Raw genomic sequence first — 26,614 nt, 5'->3', positions numbered from 1 at the left:
GCACAACTGAAACCAAAATCTAGGTTTTCCAGCACCCAGCCAAGTGCCTTTTCTTCTTGATCACACAGATCTGTACTTACTGAGACCATTAAATCCACACTATTATCTTTGAAAAAAAAAAGAAAGAAAGTAATTACTTTGTTTTTGGCTATGCCAAGTGGCATGTGGAATCTTAGTTCTCTACTCAGGGATTGAACCCGAATTGGGAAGTCCTCAACCTGTCCATTTAAAAAAAATTTTTTATGATAAAAGCCATTTTGACAGGTGTGAGTTGATCTGATTTTGGTTTTGATTTGTATTTCCCTGATGATTAGTGACGGTGAACATCTTTTCATGTGTCTGTTTGCCATCTGTATGTCTTTGGAAAAAGACATGTTAAGGTCCTCTGCGCATTTTAAAATCAGGTTATTTATTTTTTTTGATGTTGGGTTTTGTATATTTTGGATATTAACCTCTCATCAGATATATCATTTGCAAATATCTTCTCCCATTCAGTAGGGTGCCTTTTCATTTTGTTGATCTTCCTTGGCTATAGAAAATCTTTTTAATTTGATGTAGTCCCATTTGTTTATTTTTGCTTTTGTTTCACTTGCCTGAGGAGACATATCATATATATATATATATATATAAAATAAACACATACACACAATATATATCATCTATATATGTATGTATATACACAATGTATATACATGTTGTATATATATTAAGGCTGATTTCAAAGAGTGTACTGCCTGTGTTTTCTTCCAGAAGTTTTATGACTTCAGATCTTACATTTAGGTCTTTAATCCTTCTTGATTTTCTTTATATTATGTGAGAAAGTAATCTCATTTTATTCTTTTGTGTGTAGCTGTCGGGTTTTTCCAACACCGTTTATTGAAGAGGCTGTATTTTCTCCCTTGTATATTCTTGCCTTCTTTGTCATAGATCAGCCTGACCATACTGCAGGTTATTTCAGGGCTGCCTGTTCAGTTCCGTTGGTCCGTGTATCTGGTTTTGTGCTAGTGCCATTGCTATTTTGGTTACTGTAGCTGTGCAGTACAGTCTGAAGTCAGGGACAATGATGTCTCCAGCTCTGTTGTTTCTCAAGATTGTTTTGGCTATCCGGGGTCTTTTGGGTATCCAGATTTTAGACTTTTTGTTCTAGTGCCATGAAAAGTGCCATTGGGCACTTCTCTGGTGGTCCAGTGGTTAGGAATCCACTTTGCAATGCAAGGGATGCTGGTTTGATCCCTGGTCCAGGAAGATCCCACATGACATGGGGCAGCTGAGCTCACCTGCCACAACTAATGAGCCTGCGAGCTGCAACTACTGAGTGCCTTAGAGCCTGTGCTCTGCAACAGGAGAGCCGCTGCAACGAGGAGCCCTCACTTGCTGCACCTAGAGAAAGCCCAGGTAGCAATGAAGGCCCGACACAGCCAAAAATAAACAAACATTAAAAAAAATGCTGTAGGTATTTTGTTAGGAATTGCACTGAATCCGTAGATTGTCTTGCATTGTATGGTCATTTTAACAATAGCTGGAAGGGATTGGGGGCAGGAAGAGAAGGGGACGACAGAGGATGAGATGGCTGGATGGCATCACCGACTCGATGCACTGAGTTTAGGTGAACTCCAGGAGTTGGTGATGGACAGGGAGGCCTGGCATGCTGCAATTCATGGGGTTGCAAAGAGTTGGACACGACTGAGCAACTGGACTGACTGGGACAAATGCCACTTGATCATGGTGTATGATCTGTAACTGTTTAATTTGGTTTGTTAGTATTTTGCTGAGGATTTTTGCATCTATATTCATTTGTGATACTGGCCTGTGATCTTTTTTTATTATAGACCTGTCTTGTTTGTTTTTTATCCTTAGGAAAAAAGGGGTGTTGGAAACATTCTCTGGAACAGAAACCAACAAGATCTGGCCACACGTATATGCTTTCCTACAAACAAAACTTCCACAAAGAAACCAGGAAACATCAGTTACTCCATGAGGAAAAGTCCATGTAACTAGCAGGATGAGCAGAAGCTCCTTTGTCTTATGCATCTACGAGTTCCTTGTCCTAAGACTCTGGCCTGTATAAATTCTTTGAAAATTATGTTAGTTTCATTTCTGCTGATTTTATCCTGGAAATTAAGGATGTGCCAAAAGGGTCAGTTATGAAGATTAATCTTCTGAAATGTTTAGTGTGTTTTATCTAGTTATCTTCTAACTAGATAAAATTAGAATTTAATTAGCACAATTATAAAACATTATAAATGTCTAACTAGACTTTTGAAAATTGGTGAGTGTAACTGAAAGGGCAATTGGTAATCTAAGTTTTGTTCAGAAAAGAAGTGGTGGATAAAGTTTCCTCATTTTTCTGGAGAAGTAAAACAAAAAATTTCCGTATCACTTGTGGAAAGTATCTTATCAGAGGCTTTTGTGGATAGTGATGTGAAAAAAAAGAGACCTCTAGCACTGTGATACACAAACTGTGGGACACTGTCTATGGAATTCCTGGCCGGGGGAGGGGGGAAGCAACTAAGTTTATAGATTAGTTGCAGGATGCAGATTCACTGCTGCCTTTTATTGACCTCAAACAGATTGCCAGATATTTCTCCAGCAAAATGGGTTTATTCGGAATCAGCAGATAATTGCAATTTGGAGTCTCAACCATGGTGAGCCAGGTGCAAGTCCTCCCCACAGCATGGGAATGACAATACTTTAAAGAGGAGAAAACGAAGTTGGGAGGGCTGTGGTAAACAAGTCCATGGCTTTTCGTTGGCTGAGTTCTTGCCAGAAGTCTTGCCTTCTTCCTTTTGGGCTGTGCTATCTTCACAAGGCATGAGAGCGCCCCCTTGTGGTCCCGACTGTTGAGGTTTCTGGGATTTTTTTACACTTTACACTAGCAACCTTTCAATAACCATATATCCTGTATTTTGTTGTTTTTAAACACAACTTTCACTTTACTCCAGATTTTGTTTGCAATAAAAATGTATCAGTTAGTACATAGCAAAATGTATTTTTCTATCACTTATTTTCTTTTGAAAATCCTGTGTACTGAGGGATATGACTTTGTAGAAATTGACATCGTAAATTCTTGTAAAAGCACCAAAGTTGAATTTTCAACAGAATATGTAATTAAACTCTCATGTTTTCAGAAGTTACTCAGGTTGAAAAATGTGCACTTTAGGACCTACTTGCCAGTTTGTTTTTTGATCCCAATGTATGATCTGCCTTGATGAGTAGCAAATTGAAGGAAGGAAGGAAGGCAGGCAGGGAAAGAGTGAAGAAGGAAAGGAGACTCATGGCATTAGGTTAAGTAAGAATACTTTGTCATTAGGAAATAGATCAGGTTTGCCTGGGGGAAACTCCCTTGACATAAATAACAATCATAACTAGTAAACAGGTGTAGAAATTAAAAGGATTTACACAACATATTAAAAAGAACCAGCAAACTCATTTGGCTTAGAAGAGTTCTTTATTCCTAATCAAAGTTGACACCTGCTCATGTTCAGTGCTATCCTTCCTTAATGGGGAAGAACTCTGCCAGTGAATATAATCTGCACGATCATTTTAAAATGAAAATGATTTGATTCCTTAGAGGGGCAACAGGATGCATGCTTATTATGTACAGTGGTAGCTTGGTAGGAAGAGTGGGGCAATATGAGAAGTGAAGGAGAAATCTGACAATATCTTCACTTCTCTTACTTGGTGCTAGATTAAATGAAACAAGTCATTGTATAAGCTATTATTAACTGCCTTTGGAAATTTGGCCCATTTTATTCCAGGCACTGAAAATACAAATGCTAGCAAGTGATTCTTACGTATCTTGTGGGGGGAAAAAAAGCTGACTTTTCTCTGATTTTTAAAAGTTCAGTATTGATCTTTCAAAAATGTACTGAGGCTTTTAAAAAGGACTATGGTTAATATTCACATAACTGCCTTATTTCAATGTTAGTATGTACATTCTAAAAATGTTGGGTACTAATTATCCAGTTTATCAATGAACTAACATTAAATGAAAATTCAGATCTGTGGCTATTACCTGGTCTTTGGTAACTCACAGGGCCCACTCTAACTCACCTTCCCTTTATTGCCCTCATGTCTCACTGGCTTTCTAATAATTGTCTTAGAACACTTTTACATACATAGGTTGGTTTCATTTTCCCCTTTATTTCCTGCTGCAGTATTGCAGCCATACTGGCCTTCTTGACACTGTCAGGAGATCTGGGAATCAAAAAGAGGGATAGAAGAACATGGCTATGAAAATCAAGACCTGTCCTTCCTGTGACCATTTCCTCTCCACTCCCGAAACTAAAGTTTTGCATACATCCATGACTTTGGGAAACACCTGTGCTATTACAAAAAGAACTTGTTTTCTGCTGTAATACCTATCATTATGATCTGTGTGCCACATGGAAGTGTGTCCAGAGCTGACTGCCACGGCCAGAAGTTGCTGTGCCTTAGTTAAAAGCTAGTAAGGCTTCAAACCATTACCATTTTCTACAGCACCACAGTTATTTTGGTACACCTTTCATAAGCAGAGTGTGTTGTGGGAAATGCATATTGGCAGTTAGTACCATCCAGAGTGGAGAAGGCAGTGGCGCCCCACTCGTGTTCTTGCCTGGAGAATCCCAGGACGGGGGAGCCTGGTGGGCTGACGTCTATGGGGTCGCACAGAGTTGGACACAACTGAAGTGACTTAGCAGCAGCAGCACCATATTTATTAATTCCATTTCTTTTTCTATTTATATTTCTTATTGAAATAGTTTAGATTTCTAAATCCTGCCCAACAACTACTTCCCTCCAGCTATTTTCAGTGGCATTTGAGCAAAATATTTTGAACATTCATAGTTTGTGACAAAACTTATCTAACAAATCATAGTAATTAAAAACCTCATTATATTAAACTGCTATAATATTGAACAGCAGTAAATTTAAAAACATGTTTATATGTTGTCTTTTCATTGACAAAAGAAAAAAAGACACCGGTCAACTGCAAAAACACCCTTCCTATCTTTGCAATTCAAGATTCTGATTTTAGAAGTTATAGTTTAAAATTTTTAAACATAAAATAATCTGTGTTTAAAGCTTCTGGTAAAAGCCAGTATACTTTGTAGAATCCACATCCAGCTATAGCTTTTTTTTTTTTTTCCCTTCAGCTCACTAATAACTACATTTAGCACTGAGTAAAAAGTTAAAATTGTTATGCATGTGAAATTGCATGGTGGAATAATGTCACCGAAGTGTGAATCAGTTTGGTGATGTGTCATATTTTACCAAAGGACTCTATAAAAGTGTTTGAAGAGTAAGCAGCATGACAAATGTCATTTAAAGAAATAAGTCAAATATGTGGGAATTAAAAAAAAAATAGGCTTATGACAATGGTTTCAACTTTGTCATTAGATGTTAAGCAGTTCATAATCAACTTTTATTCATCACTGTACCTCTCCCCACCATCAGCTTACATAGTAAGCAAGCAAGTACTTATCAGATGAGTCAGCTTCTCAGAAGACCTGTGAAATAGCACATACATGTCCATTACAGATGGGAAATGAATGTGCAATTTTAAAATGCATAGGATATAGGAGCAAAACTGAAATGAAAAGCCTGACCCTCAATTGAGATAAGTACATTTCTGTCCTGTATCAGTTTAAGAACTGAAATACATGACCAACTTTGAGAACAGTAAACTGACATCTTTTTATTTTTCTCTGAAAATATCCCAAGATTAACTTCAGAAACACTTTGCCTAAACTCAAATTCAATGTTTTCATCTTGTAAAGCCACTACTAAACTGTATTTGTTTTTTGGGCACCATTTTAGTTTACTTTTAAAAGGGTAATAGGAATGCCAGTCTGACAGAAGTCCCAATTTTCCTAGAGAGCAATTACAGGAGAATGTGAGCTCACTAGGCAAAATTTGAAAGAACCCATGGTATAACTGGATGAGAATATTACTCATCTCTCTCTCCTAGAGAATAATCTTTGATTTAAATCAGTGTTATATCTACCACCACTGATAAAACTGAACAAGGAATGTAGTGATAGCTATTTAAAAAATATCTTTCATTAGAAGATTAATTTATCAAATGAAGAATCTCTGATAGACACTCTGATATCAAAGATACTTCATTTGTTTAGATTTTCCATGGTTTGTATAATTTGTTTGGAGAAAACTGTGCAAACTGAAAAATAAATTATTCTTTTGCTTAGTATACCCTTATTATTTAAGAAACAGAAAACATTTCTCCTAATAGGAATTCGTTCTTAGTAAAATAAAGAAAAATAAAAAGGATGTCAATTTATTGTTCTGAGTACTAAAGTACTGCTAAACTGTAAGTTATAGTCTTTAGGTGCAAATTATGGCGTCAGTCAGTAGCTCCCAAAATAAATCCAATCATTTTCACATTGAAAACATACAACACTTTCCTAAGTAAAAGCATATACATAACCAAATTTTAAATAGTTCTTAAATAATTCGTATTTTAGAAAATAGAAACCAAAAATATCCTCCAGGAACAGTGTACTCAGTTGGTTGGTAATTTCTCTCCTTCCAATCTTCAGTTTTTATCCTAAGGCAAAATGAAATTAAAAACAATTTAGAGCTTACAGGCAAATTTTGGGGAAAAGTGAGGTTGAGAAATAGAAAGTAATGGCTCAAGTTACTTTTCTATGAAGCTGGGAATTTTATTCCTATATTCATTCTCCATTTGATAGGACAGAAAAAACAAGAGCTTGCTCCAAAATAGGGAAAAAAAAAGCAGCAGCAGAAACTTTTATAACTAGGTCACTGGTTAAAAAAAATATATATATAGGCTGATGAATGCTACCACATAAATTAGTCAAACATTTTATTATAGAGTATGTATTAAAAGCACAAAAACAAGTTTTATTCTGAAAACCAGGAAGATTGTGATGTTACATATGTATGATTCAGTAATTCCAATCTGTTTCTATGAGTACTAAGTGCCTTACCACCTCAAGTTACTTTAAAACAAGGTGCACATGAAGCCACCATCACAGATCTGGTCACCATGTGGGTGGCTTCTCAAATTGAGACATGTAGTCCAAATCCCATCTGTCATCTTCTACATGTTTACTACTAGTCCCAGCGGGACTCAGCCACCAAAGACTACATCTGATGCAAATTAAAGCTCATGTTCCTGTAAGTCAGGTTAATCCTCAAATAATAAGGATAGCATAATTAAGTCATCTCAATCCTAGTAAAACGAACTGTCAAATATCCTGGCATATTTAAGGTGAATTCTATAGGTAAGTATTAAAGCTCAGGAGCATTCTATGGTAACTGAGCTAAAGAGAGGAATGACAAATGTAGTAAAGCCATCATTGCCAATAAGGATCACCAAATTCTTAGAAGGAAGTAGTTCGTGTCAAAAGATTTCTCTTGCCTTTTAAAAAAGTCTTTGGGCCACATCTGAGTAAAACAATAACTGTAACTTAAAAAATCAGATTATTTTTCCTATTTGTTCTTACAGGCCTTTAGTTCTTTCAAAACTCGCTCCCTGAGAGATCCCAGACTATGTCAAGAAATTAAGAGTGAACTTTAAGTTGGATCTTACTAAGAAAAAAAAAAGTTATGAGCTTTATCACTTTTTATATCACTATATAACCCTAATGCTAAAATGTCAATAGGGTAAAATCAACTTCTAAGGGAAATATGTCTGAGAATACTTGGGGGTTAATTTACTATCCATATAAAATTGATACTATAGTTAAGGATTTAACTGATGGTGCTGAAGAAACAAATGTAATATTATTTTAAGGGGAAAGACTTTTAATTTGTACTACCCAGCTTATTTAGTAAAGCAGATTATCAACTACTGATTTATTGCTTTTAATATGATCAAACACCAGATTTGACAGCTAAATTAGCAATAGGATACATTTTAATCTTTAATCATTTTTGTAGAGTAGGACATGTACATATCCATATAAAAAGACTGTAGCAGATGCCTCCTAGAATCAACCAGTTCTTGTAAACATTGCATTTGTGCAGATTTTCATACTTTGATTCCAAAATTGAGAACAGTAAGATTAAAGGCAAATTTAGTAGCCAAAAAACCCAAACAAAGTCCAGTTTGACTTCTTGCAACATATGGTACCACTCCTCTCTTCAGGAAAAAATAAAACAAAAAAAAAAACTAGCAGCACATAAAAAAATTTTTACAAAACGTTTCAGTACTCTGTTTTCCCTCCCATCAAAAACCGAACAAAAATAAAGTGCAGCACCCATAAAAGTGTCAAGAAAATAGCCAAGTTCTTCCTTTCTTGTAACAAAATAGTACTTGGCTTCAGCAGTCTTAACCAAATTATACAGTGTCCATCATTTTCGGTTCATCATCTTCTTTATGTACCACTGAGTTTAAACTGCAGAGAGCTGTATTGATAGAATACTGAAGATAATCTGGATTCTGAAAAGTATAGAGAGGAAAGAATGGATGATCATCAGTTATATGTCAGTACATGCAACTGCATATTCAGTTTCATATTCTCTCTCTGTAGTATAGCAGAATAGAAAAAAAGATGAACGCTGAAGTCAGACTTTGGTTGAAACCCAGGACGATAAAGAAAAAAATAATAGATTACTACCACTTAATCCAAAGAGATGTGGCAAAGACAGAATGATATATGTAAAAAAGAAATGTAATAGACACTACCTCTTCCCTCCATTTAAGAAAACTATAAAATTTTAACTAATCATATAAGGCTATATCTATGTGATTATATGTATACAGCTATTGACAATTTAAAAGATAAATGGCTTTAAGCCAGCAAGGTATTATGATGATTACTATCTAATTATAATAGTAAATATTAAAATTACAAAAACACTAGAATAAGGTAAAAAAAACTCTATTTACTAAGTGAAAGTTATAGCTACCTTCAGAATCTATTTTGGTTTCTCAAAAGTTAAACTCAAGTGAGAAATCTTTTGAAAGAGACTTGTATTTAAAAAGTTGAAAACAAAAGAACACTGTAATTTAGGTTTTATTTTTTTAAACAGAAGAACTCAAAAATGTTCTAATTTTGTTCATTTCTTAAACTAGGAACAGAAAACCTTACTCAATAAATGCAAAAATAAAACCACTGTTACTAAAGCACCATGAATAGAGACATAAGCTCTTAAGACCCAGGACTTTAAGGAAATTTTTCCAATAATTCAATTTGTCTACTCAGTTGTTCTGAATATCACCTAGCAATTTAGTTTTATCATGAATCACCTACTTTCATCTGTTTATTTAATATACATCAATGAGGAAAACAGTCCATACAGGGCATAGATACCAGATCTCTCCATCCCAAAGGGAGGAAGTGTTCTCAAAAATCTTTTTAATAAGTATAATACTTTTTGATTCTTTTATTGTAAAAGTCAAAAAATGAACAAGAAGTTGTATTATTGTCAATAAGGTTTTTTATGAAGGGATTGGCACAAATAACTGACTGAAGTCTGGTACACTAAAGTAACCTTGGACCTAAGTTCTAACCCTGACTCTTCCACTTATTATAATGCCATCCTCAGAGAAAATAATTCATCAAAAGTTAGTAACAGTAAAAGCTAGTATGTAGGATAAGCCTAAGGTAACTCTTACTTACATCTCTGTTCAGGGGGCCTTGGTTCAGTTCTCTCAAAACTAAGGATACTGGTATTTGGTCTATCTCATAAGATTGTTGTCAATTTAAAAAAGAGATTAAAAGCTGAACTATTATCCAAATTTAAGTTTTATAAAAAATTATTAGTAGATTGTTATATTATCCCATTCTCCAAAGAGACAGGCTGCTAAGACCTTTTCTGACCATCCAGGTCCAACAGAGCTTAGTTACTCTCTATTAAGACTAGGTTCCAGTTTTTTATGAGAGAATTTTGACTATAAGAAGTAGCTGAAGAGATTCTTTAAAATTCGTCTACTCAACTCCTAAAGAACTGAAGGTAGCAGTAATGGTGGTTTCATGTCCAACTCTTGTGACCCCATGGACAGTAGCCTGCCAGGCTCCTCTGTGCATGGGATTTCCTAGGCAAGAATACTGGAGCGGGTTGTCATTCCCTTCTCCAGGGGATCTTCCCAACCCAGGGATTGAACTTGATTCTTCTGAATTCCAGGTGGGTTCTTTACTGCTGAGCCACTAGTGAAGCCCTAAGAACTGAAGAGACTTAAAAAACAAAAAGCACTCAATATACCTAACCTAATGTACACTTAAATCCCACTGATTACCCCATATTCTCATCCAGTAACATTCTCAACACATTTATTGTCTCAGAGACCAGTTCTTCCCAAGAGCACACAACTGAGCATGTTGTCCTAATTCTAGTATATGATTCAACAACAGTTTATGATGTAGGTGAATGAGCAGTGGAGTAGGACAGAAATCCAGGATTAGAATAATAGCTCCATCACTTACTGTACTGACTTCAAGCAAGCTACTTAACCTACAGGAGCTTCACTTTATTCATCCATAAAATGAGTTTTTTTGGGAAGATTAAATAAGATACCACATACAAGTGTTTTGTAATCTATAAGTTGATATATAATAAAAATAAGTTGTTATTTTAAGCTCTTCTTCCAAATCTCCTCTCAGTTGACAACTTGATCCCTCGGGTTGTTTTCCATCTTATACATCCCTCAAGCAGGTGACTGTGTTTCTATGGCTCTAGCTGAAATCTTCTCTTTCCCCTCTTATGTTTAGAATCAGCAGCATCCTCAAAAGTCTCTTTTTTTCCTCTGCATTCATTATGTGACACCTTAGTTTTAGGAGGTTTATATGTTGGACTTGACAGTGACTTAGTCTTAAAATTTCTTAAAGACCGAGTTCCTGTTGGGCTACTTCTCACAGAACTGCAGAGATAATCATCACTTTATTAAAACAGCATTAAGAGGTAATCTGGGGACAAACTGAGGGAGAATGTTGCTTACATGTCTAAGGGGTAACATGACTAATTATTTAAAAATCAGATTTTCTTTCTTTTGGCTGAGTTAAATATGATCAATTACTTTCCTTAAATTGTCCCTTTGGCATACAAGTAACTGGACTAGTGAAATTATAGCTATAAAGTCAAGGCAATGAAAATCTCAATTCCTACAACTCTTTGAGAATTAGAAATAAATACAGGTCTCTCTTCATACTGTCTTCTGAGTGAAGTCTAGACTTCTCTTTCACTATGTAGGCAACAGGCTAAAATGCTAAAGCTGGTCTGAAAATGAGAGATGACTGGTTCAATTTAAATGCTACTAAAACTAAAATGGGCAGCAGCTTCCTAGTGACAACTTAAAACTGTAATTCTAAGTAGAATCAGGCAGACCCAGTGGTCCAACTTCCTCTTTTTAACATAAATTCTTTCACGCTCATGAGATAATTTTATGTTAATCTAATCACAGACTTCTAAGATGCTTAAACAGTTGACCAATATTACCAGAAAGAACAGTTCGGTGTAAGTTACATTAATTTGTACTAAAATGTTTTATCTGGTAGGCAACACCAACATTTAAAAAGATAATACTAATAAACTCATGCAATAAATCACCTCAGCTGCTACTTGGGTATATGCTCGGAGCTAATCCATCTTCAATTCTTAACAGTATAGTTCTACTCAGGATGGGATGTTGGAGCCATCTTAAGAAGTTTATGACTTAGATGATCAATAGGTCACATGTGCCCTTAAGAATGCTTAGATAGTCCTCATCTCTTCTATATTTAAAGGAGTAGAATTTGGTGTCTCTCTAAAATACCTAAGAGATGGATAAAACTTAATGCCAAAACATGGCATGAGATGAAACTCGGAGTTATCTTTTGAGGCAAGAATATTTAAAATGACCACACATACAAGAAGAAAGAGAAGTCCAAAAGAACAAATATTATGTGAATATATTTATAAAATATTTACTTTTTCAACTTACCTGTGGTAAGGACTCTAATAAACCTATAGATCCAACACCAGAATGGGGAACATGATTCTGAACTGTCATAGGCTGAAAATTTGGTGATTGAGAATAAAGTCTGACTCTTGACTTGAAAGCTTCAAGTTCATTTTTGAATGCTTCAAAATAACCTTCCTCTTCTGCCTTGAAAAAACAAACAAAAAGACTTATTTTCAAGATTTCCAGACCACACAGTAAACTCTAACAAAGCATATACCAGGCCTGAAGTGGAAGAAGTAAAGATGAGGTGAACAGTTTAATGTAGAAACCACCAAGATCTCTGTCAGATTTCTGAAAACTGCCTGTTTTATATGAATATTATAGATTGGTTTGTTTCATTTCCCTCTGCTTCAGCAAAATAAAACAAACTAATAAGAACCCTTCTTTAGACATACACAAAAATGTAATGAAATAAAGTAGGCTTCCTCTGTATTTCTCTTAATTTATCTGTATTCCTGATAGGATCCAAAACAGTCCTCATTTAATCGCTCACATTCTTCTCTCCTCGTCCCACTGCCAAGCAACAGCCAAGGGATATTCTTTAAACCTTCTAATTCTCTGTCAGTTAATACAGAAACACTTACTACTGTTGTTAGTAAGTCTTTGACCCTAAAATCCCTATTTGTTAAAAGCTAAAAACCAATTAAAGTCAACATTTAACTTTGGTATGAAAATACCTTACTGTTTTAGTTACGCAGGTACCTTCTTTTAAGATTATGGGAAAAAAAAGTACAGTGAGTTATGCTGAGGGAGGGGAATTCTCTCCATAATGTATATAATATAAAGAAAATTCTTAATGCAAAATATCCTTTTGGCAGTAGCCTCCATTTATAAATATTTCTTTTGCAGATAAAAAAATGACACAGAGCACATCCTACACAATAGAACATAGGTTTTAAATTCAAGTGGTGGAAAAGATTTTGTCAAAATTTGTCTGCAGTGTGATTTTTCTCTTTAATGTAGTTTAGGTTGTGTAACTGCATTAAAACCTATGGATTAGTTATTAGCATCAATATCTATATAAATAATACAAACAATGTTCTGTGCTGCTATTCTCTATTTTTTTTTAATGAATTTAGGAGTCATTTCTTTATAACACTTCACTTTATAGTCAATAAATGGTACTTAGGGAGACACGTGCAATGTTAGCCTTCATATCCAAAAGTAATCCTTCTGAAATGGTTATGTAACAAACCATTAAAGGAATCAAGTGACACAACTGCTGACCTTACTGCATGCCTAAACCCTAGGTATTTAGATCTAGAGAGACTTCATTGATTTTTGTTTTATTAAGCAACCTATGGGTCACTTGCTCAATTTCTCTATGCTAACTTCATTTGTAAAAAAAAAAAAGTAATTATCCTTATAAAATGTTCTGAATGTTTAATGAGTTAATCCATGTGAAGTGCTTAGAATACCTTTCCCAAAGCAAATAGTTCATGAAAGTTATTCCTTAATTAAAAAAACACTAAGAACAAAATGTTAACATCTATGGCTTCAGAGTTGTTCAGTTCTATTTTGTCAAAGTATTATAAATGTCAAAAATTACATATTATATGACTATGTTCCATCATGCTATTAAACACTAGTTCCCATACATATCCTTTAATGTAAGATGAAGAAGAAACTTTTTTTTATTGCCTGTGTGTCAAAATTTAAAACAGTCATCAGAAGCCTAAAATACCAACTCAATCATTTACTCATTAAAACTACTGTTTGGGGAAATTTTCCTATTTTAACAGTAGGAGTGGAAGGTACAACTTCTGCCACACTAAAACATTTTTATTATTTAAAAATACAATGTTTTTCTCTATTTATAAAAAGAAATATGTTCATTGTAATATGTGATAAAGAAAATGGAAACCATTTGTAATTCTACCACTCAAGTCTAATCGAAATTAAACTTCTGGTACATTTTCTTCTAACTTCTAATTGTGTATGCTCAAATGTATCAAATATGCAAAAAATCACATAAAATATATATGTACAACTTAGAGGGCAAAAATTCTACTATGTACCCACAAAAATTAGGAAACAGATCAATACTAGTATTTTAGAGATCAGTTTCAATAATGAACATTTCCTCTCTCTCTGAGGTCACAACTGTGACTTGTCAATCACTCCTTTGTCTCTTCAGTTTTACTGCTTATTTATGTACCCCTCTACAATATATTTACTTAGTTCTGCTTGTTAAAATATAAAATACTTTAAAAATAATAGCAGATATTTCATTGAGACTTGTTTTTTTCAGTTTCTTTTTTTATCCATGCCAATGCTGATTAGTATGTTACTAAATGAATATACCACAATTTATTCATTCTACTGTTAACAGATACTCGGGCTGTTCCCAGACTTCTTGCTACTATGAACAATTCTATGAAGCACATACACAGGAGTTTTTCCAGGCCATCAATTCTCAAACTTTATGGTCTCAGGACTGCTTCATGCTCCTGAATATTGTTGAGGAACCTAAAGCGCTCCTATTTATGTGGGCTGTATCTATCAATAATTACATGTTAGAAATTAAACTTAGGAATTAAATATTAACTGAAATATAATAACAAACTCATTACATGTTAACATTTTAAACATATAACATATATATATATCTATCTTTAAACCATATTTCCAAAACAATTTAGTGAGAAGTCTGGGCTTAAAAGAAGATAGCTGTACTCATACATCTGCTTCTGTATCAATCCAAGCTGCACACTCACACAAGAAGGAGAGTGAAAATTACAAATAACATCTTAGTATTATTATAATTTTGACTCAGGGCCTCTAGAAAGGGTCTTGAAGACCCTTGAGTATCCTTGGACCACATGTTGAGAAATTTTTTTCGAGGGTATGTATCTAGGACAATTTCTGGCTGTTGGCACTTGCCTTGTTCAATTTTACAACAAAATCTTCCAAAGTGGTTACACCAATTTATACTCCTATAGTGGAGAAGGCAATAGCACCCCACTCCAGTACTCTTGCCTGGAAAATCCTGTGGATGGAGGAGCCTGGTAGGCTGCAGTCCATGGGGTCACTAAGAGTCGGGCACAACTGAGTGACTTCACTTTCACTTTTCACTTTCATGCATTGGAGAAAGAAATGGCAACCCACTCCAGTGTTCTTGCCTGGAGAATCCCAGGGACTGGGGAGCCTGGTGGGCTGCCGTCTATGGGGTCGCACAAAGTCGGACATGACTGAGGCGACTTAGCAGCAGCAGCAGGCAGTTAATATGAATTACTATTGCTCTACTTCTTGTACAACTTTTAAATCATTACTAATTTAGTCAGTGTGAAATGTCGATCTTTCTAAACATATTTATTTTTCTTTAATATAGCTGACATCATCCTAGATATATATGTGTGTGTTGTGTCTTTTCACTTTATAGCAAAGCATTTTCTTAGATTAAAAATACTTCATATAATTTTCATATAATCTTGAAAGCTGGATAATATTCTATGAACTACAGGTTTTTTATTTTCTCAAACCATTCCTCTAATTTTCCTGAATATATACATTCATGTAAATGGGTCTCAAGTTCACATAATGCTATACAGTACAGCCTCTTAAAATCTAAATTAGCATAGAAACAGCAATATAATTTTTCTTTTCATTATAAAATCTACAGAATCTAGCCTGTGGCATCCTAGTTGGATGGCCTCCTTTGATGTGTATGGACAAAAAGAGGTTTCAGCTAAACCTAACTTTCCCATTTAATAATATCAAACAGCAATTATCCTTCAATAAAAAAGAAAATAATAATACCAAATAGCTACTTACTTTGGCTTTCTGGAAAAATAAGCGAAAACATCCTCTTGGATCCACATTACAGTTTTTGGCCATTTCCATAATAAACTGCATTACAACTGCTTGATGTGCTATTTGTTCCATCAGAGCCCCTTTCTGAAAATAAACAGATTAAAATTACAAGAAATATACTTAATGTTGTGATTACTGTTTGGATTTTTAAAACATGAGTTTTTAATAGGTTTAAAAAGAAAAAGGTTTATAGTATATGGGAACAAGAGAGATGAGGGGACAGGAAGGCAGGGAAAGCACATTGGAAAAACGTTTCCCTATGCTAACTGAAATAACTGAAGAAAGATGCCAACAGTAAGCTCAAGCAGATCTTGAAAACAAAACAAAATTGGAATTCCATTTAATGACCTTCCTGCTTACATTTAAAGTAATGGGAAAAACAAAAAGCAAATCAGCATTCCACTAAGGTTCTCAGAAATTCAAGTTTCACATGATACCTGTTCAGCTTCTAGATGAAAACACCATAAAATAAGATATTTAGCAGTTTCTTCACATACAAGGTATGGATGGTCAGACAAAAATCTCTGACTATCATCCCATCGACTTAACATACCTGTAAAACAAGAATTAGGCCATGAATGTCAAATACTTTCCTCCTATAAGCAAAGAAATGGCATTTTAAAATGATTCTCTTTAAAGACAGCTTGTATTACCATAGAAATGTTATGGTAAAAGAGCAAATGAAGATAGGTAATAAGGCAATACCAGCATATTGGAAATAGCTTTTAAAATTCACAGCAAATTTTATTTCAAATAATTTGTCAGGATAAAGTACAGTGACTGGTTTAAAGCTATAAAAGCCCTGTATCTAGGGAAAGCCCAAAGTCCCAGGCAAATAGACATGGCTGGTCAGTCATTCTAGGCTAAAGCTAAGTACAGGTCACTTCAGGAGATTCAGTATTATTTATTCATAGAATACAAATTTTTCTATTGGAAAGATGGAAAAGAAAGCAAAACCTTTCTTTTCAAACCTTTACTTTTCAAAAGTAAACTACACTGACCCAACGAAGACTTAATATAAGATTCAGAAAAATTACATTTCCTCTTATTTACTAAAATATGTCTGATATAGTAAAATACTGCATGGGAAACCAATCCAGTCAGTGCTATAATAGTAAATATAGTTTAACCATTTTAGTCATGTTAACCATTTAATTATGATCACTGTTTAGGCACAGAAAATAAACTCTTTGTAAAGTTGGTTAAGTGTATTTGGAAATGCTGCCATTTTGCTTCAAAATACCAAACTAATCCAAATGCTACTAAAGGTGTACTGTCATCTTTACCCAAATTAGTAAGAAATTTGGTCAAAAAGTTGACACCACCCAAGTAATCACAGAATCAGCAAAGTGCTGAGCTTTATTTAGACTCATCCAACCAAGAAAGTTATCCGAGAATCATCGTGGAAATTCTACAAGGCTACCTCAATAGTTCAGCAATAAATCCTTTCTCTAGACACAAAATGAACTTCTGTATGTTAAAGTTCCACATCAGAACATGAGTAAAAACAAAACTGAGGACAAATGTCTTACTGAGAAATACACAGTAACACAAGGAAATCAATTAAAAATAAATGATTTTTTCCTCATTAAAAAAATTGGAAAATGGCATTTTAGCATTTTCTCATAAAGAGTTTTACAAGCTTAGTTATTTCCCCAACACTTTGGGTACAGTGACTAGGTCATTTTAAATTCTGAGAAACATAATGATTATTTAAGTGACTTTAAACTTCTTCTCAAACTACAGTTAAAGAATTTAAGTAATAACTTCTAGGGGTCAGATCTAAAGAACGTATAATCCTTATTTCTTATACCTGATGCCATAAAATAAATCCTATACAGCAATTTTGCCTTAGCTTTGTTACACTCCTGAAGAGGGAATATTTTCAACTCCATCAACTATTCAGAGACCACTGCTTCTCCTGTTTACTTCTCCATGGCAGCACTGTAACTTACTCAGGCACAAAATTCCTATCCATTTTGGTCTCTTTCGAAGGAAAGAGAATATATGAAAGGGTTAGTGACACTTGCAAGGGCCATGAAAAAGGGTGTCATTAAATGTTAAAGGTTTTAAACTACCTATTTAATAATGGAGACAAAATCAACTCTTGAAGATGATCATAGTTTTTCTATTTGTTTCTCTAATAAATAATGCTGGAATGATAATATGTGCAAAAATAAACTTTACTTACTTCTTCAGAAACTATTCTTGAATTAAACAGAATACAAGCTTATTTCATTTTTAAAAATAAAAAGTATGAGAAAAATTAATATATGAATAAACTACGAAAAAGAAAAACAAAAACTAAAGTGGTATCCATTATACTGACATAAGGATGAACGATATTCTAAATACTTTGGGAGAAAAACACCAATAGAAAAAAGTCTCAAAATATCACTTAAAAAGCTTATTAACATATATTTACTAAATTGACACATTATACTCCCCAGTAGCATTTTCACTCCAGCAGTATTGTCACTGCTTATAATTCTTAGGACATATCATACTACTTCCCGACTCTGGCTTCGTACATGCTGTGGCTGCTGCCTTGCCTCCCTTTATCTAAAGGAAAAGCGCCTATATGGTCCTCAATATCTAACTCAGATGTTCCCTCCTCTGGGAAGCCTTCACTTAAATCAATCCCCATCCTATCATTTTTCTCCAACAGAGAAAACTATTTTTCAGTTCTTTGTATATGTATTTCTCTTACTTATTATAGACTGTATTCTACTACTTGTTATTTATCTGAATAACAGTTGAAGGATCTGCATGAATTGTACAGCATCATGTCCAAAATCTGAAAAATGCTAATCTTGCAACAGTAAGATAATAAGATACCAAGAAAGCAAAGATGAAAAAAGACAAAAGCAGGGACTAGTTGGGACATGCAAAGAGTCTAGGTAGTAAAAACAAAAACGACAACCAGGTCTTAGAGGGCAGCATTATATAAACAGGTTGAATTTTTTGCCTTTTTTCACAATTCAGTTTACTCTGTCACTCTATTTTTTTATGTGTAGCTCTAAAACAAGCCATAGAACTGTGCCAGAAGTAGCTATACAACTGGAGTTTGTCTTTATTTTATAAATTCACTTTCTGTACATATATTTATGATACCAAACACTACAAAAGAAGGAAACTCAAGTAGTAGACTTACCAAAATGTCTAATTTTCTGCTCATGTTTCTGCATAAATGATTTTGATTTATCTTCATCTTCTGTTTCTTTTCTTTTATCTTGATTAATAAAACTCTAAGAAAAAAGTTTTGAAGTTAAAATTGAATATATTTTAAAATCTGATATATTCTAATTGGATCTTCTTTCTCAGATATTGAATGCCCAGCAATCCTCCTTATAGACATTATAAAAAGGTAATACAGTAAAATGATACCGTATCATTAAATTCATCTGTAAAACTCTATTTTAGAAATCACAGAGAAAAACAAATGAATTAACTTTTTTGTAAAACCAAATATGCCTATCAAAGGCAGGTATAGAAAGATCCTTTACATGCATAATTCATTTTTGCATTATTCATTTCCATTAAATATTTGCAACTCTAGTCTAATCTTTGGAGTTCTTGCTGGAAACAAACTCAGAAATTCAAAGATTATAGAGTATATTCACTACAAAATTTTTGATAAGACATAAAACTACAATGTTATAAACTTTTCTTAGGAGAGGTAAATAGTTTGATTCTGAAATCACGTATAAATTTCTATTAAGGAAGTGCTTATTTTCAGTTAAAGTCATAAAACAGACCAAGATGAAGTTTTTACTTGGCCACAAAAACTGGCAAAAAGTTTCTCAGAACATCATGTGATCACATTTAAAACCTGAGATCATCACTGCCAAAAATGGAAATCTAAAACTAGCTCTCTGCCAGTTTATAGTCAGGAAACACACAAGTTTATATATTTCAAAATAAAAGCATTTTTTTTCTCTTTGTATATCCTGCCATCTAGACCAGCACTGTCCAACAGAAATACAATCCAAGTCACAACTGTAAAGTTTTCTATCAGCCACATTAAAAAAAGAAACAGATGAAATAATGTATCTATTTAACCCAACATATCCAACATATTATTATTTCAACATGTAAGCAATATAAAAATTATTAATGAAATATTTTACTTTTTTGGTACTAAGCCATCGGAATCTGGTGTGTATTTTACACTTACAGCACATCTCAGTTTGGACTAGCTACATTTCAAGCGTTCAACAGCACATATGGATAGCAGCTATCAAGCTGTCAGACAGCGCAGATCTAGACCTGTCCTCTCAAATCTCAAGCTCCCCAACAAAATGAATGCATGAATTTCAGCAAATGACTGGAACATAAAGATAGTCCTAATTAATTCTGGTACAAATGTGGGCTACATTAGAATCTAACAAGAAAAAAAAAAACTTAAAAGCAGAGACAAAAATATTTTCTTTGTGTTAAGAGACAATAACTGTATAAACAAAAGAACACTGTTTTGACCATTTCATTATAAAAAGATCATTTTAAATAGTTTTGGGGTATAACTGCAAAACATAAATAAAGTAACACTTAAGGCACATCCCTTAGAACAATATACACAGAGACAGTGAATCATTCTGTTAAATAATGATTCTATTGAGGGGAAAGAAAAATATATAATTTGGTACAAGCACAGAAAGTCTAGAGAGATATGACTCATTGTTAACAGAGGTTATCTCTAGAAAATGGGAAATGAAGGAAGCCTTTCAACTCTATTTTACAGGCCTATGTTTTGTTTTTTACAAGAAGCATGATATACTCTTATAATTTACCTTCATTACAGAGTAAAGCACTGATAAGCCTAGTAGGACAGGGCATTTACCTATGTGTATTACTTACTGCTGCAGCAGGACTAGCGCTAGTTCAGAGGAAAGAAATTAAAGATGCCTGGGGAAGAAGAGGCTTTTAGAGTGGATGCCAGAGCAGAAACAAGTAGTGTTACACACTACATCTAGAGAATAATGAAGGTTAAAGATAAAATGGACTTCCCTGGTGGCTCAGACGGTAAAGTGTCTGCCTGCAATGCGGGAGACCCAGGTTCGATTCCTGGGTCAGGAAGATCCCCTGAAGGCCCTGGAGAAGGAAATGGCAATCCACTCCAGCACTCTTGCCTGGAAAATCCCATGGATGGAGGAGCCTGATAGGCTACAGTCCATGGGACCCGCAAAGAGTCAGATACAACTGAGCGACATTACTACCTACTAAAGATAAAATGAGTGTGGACTTGGACAAGAATGAGCAGTCTACACCTGAGGCTTGAGAGTTTAGTACAAATAGAAAGAAGTACTACTTTACACATGTAGATGAAAATGACTTTATTTCACTGCCCACTCCTTTTTCAGATACAAAAGTCAAAGAATAAGGTCTATGTAATCCAGTGAGAAACAGAAGACTGCTCTTAATAAATTACTAACTTGGCATAAATATTTTACTACTCCTTTCAGCAGTAATACCTGTAACATTAAGTCCAGATTACTATTTGAGGGTTACTAAATACATACTGGTAAATAACAGTGAGAAACTTTGTTTTACTTGATAAAACCAGTAACTACATTAGAGCTGGGTTTCCCAGGTGGCTCAGTGGTAAAGAATCTGCCTGCCAAGCAGGAGACATGGGTTTTATCCTTCAGTCAGGAAGAACCCCTGGAAAAGGAAATGGTAACACACTCCAGTATTCTTGCCTGGAAAAACCCACAGACAGAGGAGCCTGGCGAGTTACAGCCTATGGGACTGCAAAAGAGCTGGACACAACTTAGCGACTAAACAACAAAAAAATTGAAAGCAAGCTGATAAGCACAGCAACACCAGAAATTTCTGGTAACATCTGAGCTTTACCACATACCAGGCCCCATGCTACCTGCTTCTATGATGTTACCTTGCTTAATCTTTATACCTGCTCTTTATATCTGAGGAAACTGAGGCTTAGGGAAGTGATCTGCCCAAGGTTACAAAGCCAGGCTGTGACAAAGTTGACATTTGAGGCAGTCTGACTCTAGAACCCACATTTATATTCAGTGTGCTATGCTGCAGCCATATAATTGGATTAAGGACTACCAACATTAGACACTACTTGGGATACATGTTTCTATAACAATCACTTTTCCTAAACTGTCAAAATTGAATACTGTTTACAGGATTCTGTTTTGTTATCAGATATGCACAACTGGTTTGCACAAACATTTCAGTCTTTCCTTATTTCAGTAGGCCCAATAAAAGATAATACCTTATTAAAAACATCCTTGCTAATGGCATCCATGTTCCACAGACACATTCTCTCTCTTTGTACTAGAGCCTCTTCTTTCTGCCGCCATTCTTCTTCCCGTTGCCTCAGTTCTGATATTGCTGTTTGTGCTTTGGCATGTTCCTGATCCAAGGACTCAGAGTTATGCAGTGCTAAGCTACCAAGTTTCTGCTGAGCTTCAGCGAGATTCCATTTACACGCCACAGAGCTCTTCACAAACTCTTTCTGCTTCTGGCAAGCCATTTCAATTCCATGGCTATACATCTGGATAAAAAACAGTATTTTTAAGAAATGAAGAAGGCAATAGAACAGGTACGCTTATGTAGATCAATTCAATTTTCTATCAGTCAAGGATTTCTGTACGATGTTTTTGGCATATAGGTATCCAGACTTCTGTGTCTGCAGTTACAATTTTATATTACAGGTCTTGTTTCATCACCTAGACGCTAAGCTTCGTTGTGTCTCTCCCTGGACAACTAACAGCAACAAAAAGCCTGGCAACTAGCAGTGTCCTGCATACAGCAGGGCCTCAACAAACATTTGATTTATAGCCTTTATAATCCTGGAACAAAATAATGAAAACAAAAGCTTAAATATAGTTCATCATCTTATCAGTCAACACACTGAAAACCAGACCTTTAGAGTTTTGCTCTGCAAGTTCTTCACTGCAAAGAACTGCTTATTTAGAAGTAATCACTTCTTGGTTTTTATTTTCCTTCTGTATTACCCCACTCCTTGGTAATCTGAGAAGTTCTTACTGGAAATTTCTATTTATAACTGATTATATCAGATACATAATTTTTAACTTAATCCTAATAAAAATAGGCTATTTTTTAAATTAAAAAATGTCACTAGGTCCACCCTGGTGATTCTGTTCTGCTAAGATGCAAAAGTACTTAGTTTCAACAATTATTCAACATCCACATGTAAAGCGCCAATATTTAATTCCTTCTAATCCTCGGCTCCATAGAACAAAAGCTAAAAGCACATTCTTCATGATTTCTTAGCCAAAATGAAGACCAATTTCAAGGTAGGTATTCAGAATAATACTCCAATCTATTCCCTTACCTACATCACTATTCAAGCCCTTTTAATTTCTCACTTTAATTATATAAGTATAGCCTTTCTAATCTCAAGCCACCCTCTACTAGACTTGGCGTGATCTAACAACAATGATAATTTTACATATTCACAGTCTTGAGAACTTTTAAAGTGCAAACTTCGTAGCATGGCATGGTGCCTCATGATCTCACTTCCTATTATCTCTCTTGATTCAGCTGTACTCACTCTTCTACTCCTTTGCTTATTCTTTCCTTCTCACCCCCACCACTTCAATGTGGCTATCCCCCATCCCTAAACTCCCATCTCTATCCTAGATTCTAGCATCACTTCCCTTCCCTCTTATCCTGTCCCTCTCCACCAAAGTTATGCATACTTCTTTATGCATTTGAGTGCTTTCACGCAATATTGTGCTTATTTACTCAACTGTAAGCTTCTTGAGGGGTTAGAATTCAATAAATCTTCGGTGAATAAATGACTCCTGACTTCTTGGAACAGACTAGTGGTGGTAAGGAATTCTAAGGCAAGTAGCATGCAAGGTTCCTCCTTTCTGGCTGAGTCTTCAGGCAAACTTAAGACTTATTGGGCAAATGTGGACACTTGGTATTCAAATGTTTTAGTTACTCATTTACCACATAGTCCTAGTCAACCAAGTATTTATTTTTACTTTTTGTTATTCTAAAATAGGATTAAGAATAATTGTAGATTAGCTATGCTTAAGAAGGAACTAGGAAGAGGAGACAAATGAACTTGTCAAATTTATTTTGTAAGAAAAGACAAATACTAACAAAGATGAGGACAAACAGAAATATCTTGCATGGTCAAATTATGCAGGACCAAATTCTCAAATCATTTCTCAAGTCAAACATAGAAATCTTATTTCCAAATTCTAAAACTGATTAATGTTTAAATTCTTTTCTAAAGACTATGTTTGGGCATTTGAGTTAACTATCCCACATGTATTGAGATGATTGATTATATTTAATAAACACAGATTTGAAAAAGGAACTGTTAGCATTAAGGTCTACTAATATAACTTGACATAAAAAAAAATCCAAACAGGATCTCTAAGTTCCAAATTGCATTTAATTAGATCTCAGAACTATACACAACATAAAGATGTCTAGGTTCCCTGTATTAGTAAAATTACACTAAGGCTGTTTTTATAGAGATTATAAAATGTTTATAAATGAAATTAAACATTTTATTCTAAATATTCCAAAAAGAAAAATTTAAGTCATAAAACTTAAAGCCAGCAAGACAAATAAGTAGGTTTGTTGTAAATACATGAACTAATTTAGGATTAGAAATCATTCTGTAAATTTTAGCACCAAAGTTAGTTTCAGCCAAATAAAGTTTTACATCACAGGATGGGCAGTGCAGTAGGTGGGAAAAAACACTGTACCAGGTTCCAGAAGTGGGTTCTAAACCAGAATGTGGCAGGATCTAATTCTGCCACTGACTAGCTACATGGTCTCAAGGAAATCACTTTTAATGAAGGAGATAAGCCTAACCATTCCTAAAATTCCTGTCAGCTAAATAAGGTTATAAATTAATACACAGTTATTTTTAGAATTCGGTTTCTTTTAGGTTACTCTTTAGATTCAATCACTATGCAGTGAAATTCTTGAGACCTTTCTATTCTCTCTATAAGCCTTCAAAATTGACAATGGCAGCTGCTGTTCATTCTTTGTCTCTAGCTCTGTACCACATTCATTACATGCTTATATAACATATTTTGTATATAAAGATGACAACAGCGATCCATAATTAGTGAGTGACTATCGACTTATCAACTATCACTCTGTCCTCCTAAAAAATGTCTTGTACTTTCCCTGTGACTGGCTGGATGGAGAACAGTCTGTGGTTATGAAACAGCATTTTTCTCTTTGCAGCCAACCAACCCTGTGAGCTGGGCTTAAGATCAACGACCCTACACTTACTGGAAAACAATTTAAATCACTCATTCTCATTAACAGCAAGATAAGTCTAGAGAAAAACTATTAACTCAGTTAAGCCTTCAGGGATCCCATTTTGTAAGAAGGCTAGAAGGCAGATACCTAAACTCCATTTTATTTTACTTATTAGTGTTTAGTCAGTGATCCTGAAATATATTCTGAACACAGGTTACGAGAAAAACCAGGACTAAGTGATATGAGCACTATATAAACACTCCCAAAGGTAGGACCTAGAAAATCCTAAGTGGTAGTATATCACATCTGGATAAGTTTCAGAGGAAAAAAGGCTTGGCTGAAAACCGCAGGAAGCGGCAGGAATCTGAGGGAAAAGTCTGAAGGAAAAGGCAAAGGCTTGCCTATATGTTTTTAACTGAAGAATGGTACGAAGCAAAACTAAAATCATAAACTTAAGGGGGAAATGGTCACGCGAATGGCCGAGATTTACGCCAGCATCAAAAGCAAGGTTTACAGAATTTGCTCAGATGTCAAGTCAGTAAAGTAAATTGGACCTAAAGTCTTTAGTCAGGGGCTCAGAGAATTATTGAAATACAACCATTCACTGTTCCCATCAACTGTGCACAAATATTAGAACCTTCAAGAGAATAAAGTGCTCGGATAAGAGCAGGCACAAGAGGACAAAGGGTCAACATTATAGACTGAGCTGTCCTAAATCTGGGTGCCATCAGAAGAGGGGTGGGGGAGAGGAATTTCAAGGGTGAGAAATTAGCCAAGGTGAAAAAGGTGTGTGTGGAGGTGGAGGTTGGGAATATATGGCCAGCCCCTCTTCGAAGAACTCAGTAGATGTTACAAAGCGATGGGATGACATCAGGCCCCCGACGCCCGGTGTCGGGGTGGGTAAAAGGGGGAGGTGGGGGCTCAGAACAGGGTCGCAGAGACAGGAGACCTCTGGGGGCCTGGTGACGACACCTCCCCATCCCCCCCCACCCCCACCCCGCAGAACACGGGCTCCCTTCTCACCTGGGTGCCGCCTCCCGGCAGCTGCGGGCAGCGGGGAGAACCGGGGGACAAGTCCAAGTCACTCTCTTCCTCAGCCTCACCCTCTGCCCGAGGGAGGCTCCAAGGTCCTGGCGGCGGCCACGGCTGCTCCATGTCCGGCTGCCCGCGGCTCTATAACCCCCACAGCCAACGGACTTGGCGCGAGTAGAACCCGCTGCGGGGAGCCAGCCGCCCCAGCCGGCTGGGGCCGTTACCCAGAATCCCTCTGCTAGCCCCGACGCCGACGTACGCAGAGCGTTAGTCCCGGCCGCTCAGCTGGCGGACGGCGGAAAAAGACGGACTCCACTTTGTGCATCACTTCCGGGTTGGAAGGCGGGGCCGTGAGAGGTGGGGTCCCGGGGCTTAGAAGTAGGGGTTGGGTTTGGACTGCTCTGTTGTTTAGAACTTCTTTTTATGAATCCTTTCAGCGGTGCTGATTTACTCTCCCTGGCTCTGAGGGTCGTGTCGTATTAAATACTGGTTATCTGGAGTTTCTTACGCAGTAAGGTCCTAGAAGGTCCAGAGAAAGTATTGTTTAAAACCTGCAACTCATTCCCGTACTCATTAAGGATATGTAAACTAGTGTCTGAGGCGGGGGTTGAAGTAAGGGGCGGTTGGAGGGAA

At 35.6% G+C, this 26,614-nt stretch overlaps 2 protein-coding genes across 8 annotated transcripts in view; one reads left to right on the top strand and one right to left on the bottom strand.

The window, feature by feature from the left end:
- AK3 (adenylate kinase 3) overlaps positions 1 to 3,429 on the top strand; it is a 467,912-nt gene extending 464,483 nt beyond the window's left edge. For all 6 annotated transcript variants that reach the window (XM_069576519.1, XM_069576517.1, XM_069576520.1 and 3 more), the window contains exon 5: positions 1,858 to 3,429. In XM_069576519.1, the coding sequence (XP_069432620.1) occupies positions 1,858 to 1,978 (121 nt within the window). In that variant the 3' untranslated portion in view covers positions 1,979 to 3,429. The remainder of the gene's footprint in view (positions 1 to 1,857) is intronic.
- A 1,929-nt stretch (positions 3,430 to 5,358) lies between these two features.
- CDC37L1 (cell division cycle 37 like 1, HSP90 cochaperone) lies at positions 5,359 to 26,477 on the bottom strand. 2 transcript variants are annotated; one of them, XM_069576507.1, is made up of 7 exons: positions 25,973 to 26,477; positions 21,960 to 22,241; positions 18,873 to 18,966; positions 16,156 to 16,271; positions 15,680 to 15,802; positions 11,885 to 12,049; positions 5,359 to 8,404 (listed from the first exon to the last, which is right to left on the bottom strand). In XM_069576507.1, the coding sequence occupies exons 1-7, from the start codon at positions 26,102 to 26,104 to the stop codon at positions 8,303 to 8,305; spliced, it is 1,014 nt and encodes a 337-aa protein (XP_069432608.1). In that variant the 5' UTR covers positions 26,105 to 26,477; the 3' UTR covers positions 5,359 to 8,302. The 2 variants fall into 2 exon arrangements, with proteins under 2 accessions (XP_069432608.1, XP_069432609.1); XM_069576508.1 differs by having other exon boundaries at positions 5,359 to 6,544.
- Positions 26,478 to 26,614: the final 137 nt, after the last annotated feature.

This window comes from Ovis canadensis, chromosome 2 (genome assembly GCF_042477335.2).
Source record: "Ovis canadensis isolate MfBH-ARS-UI-01 breed Bighorn chromosome 2, ARS-UI_OviCan_v2, whole genome shotgun sequence".
NCBI classification, from domain to species: domain Eukaryota; kingdom Metazoa; phylum Chordata; class Mammalia; order Artiodactyla; family Bovidae; genus Ovis; species Ovis canadensis.
Note: the sequence above shows the minus strand (reverse complement) of the source record. Positions and strands in the feature narration are given on the sequence as shown.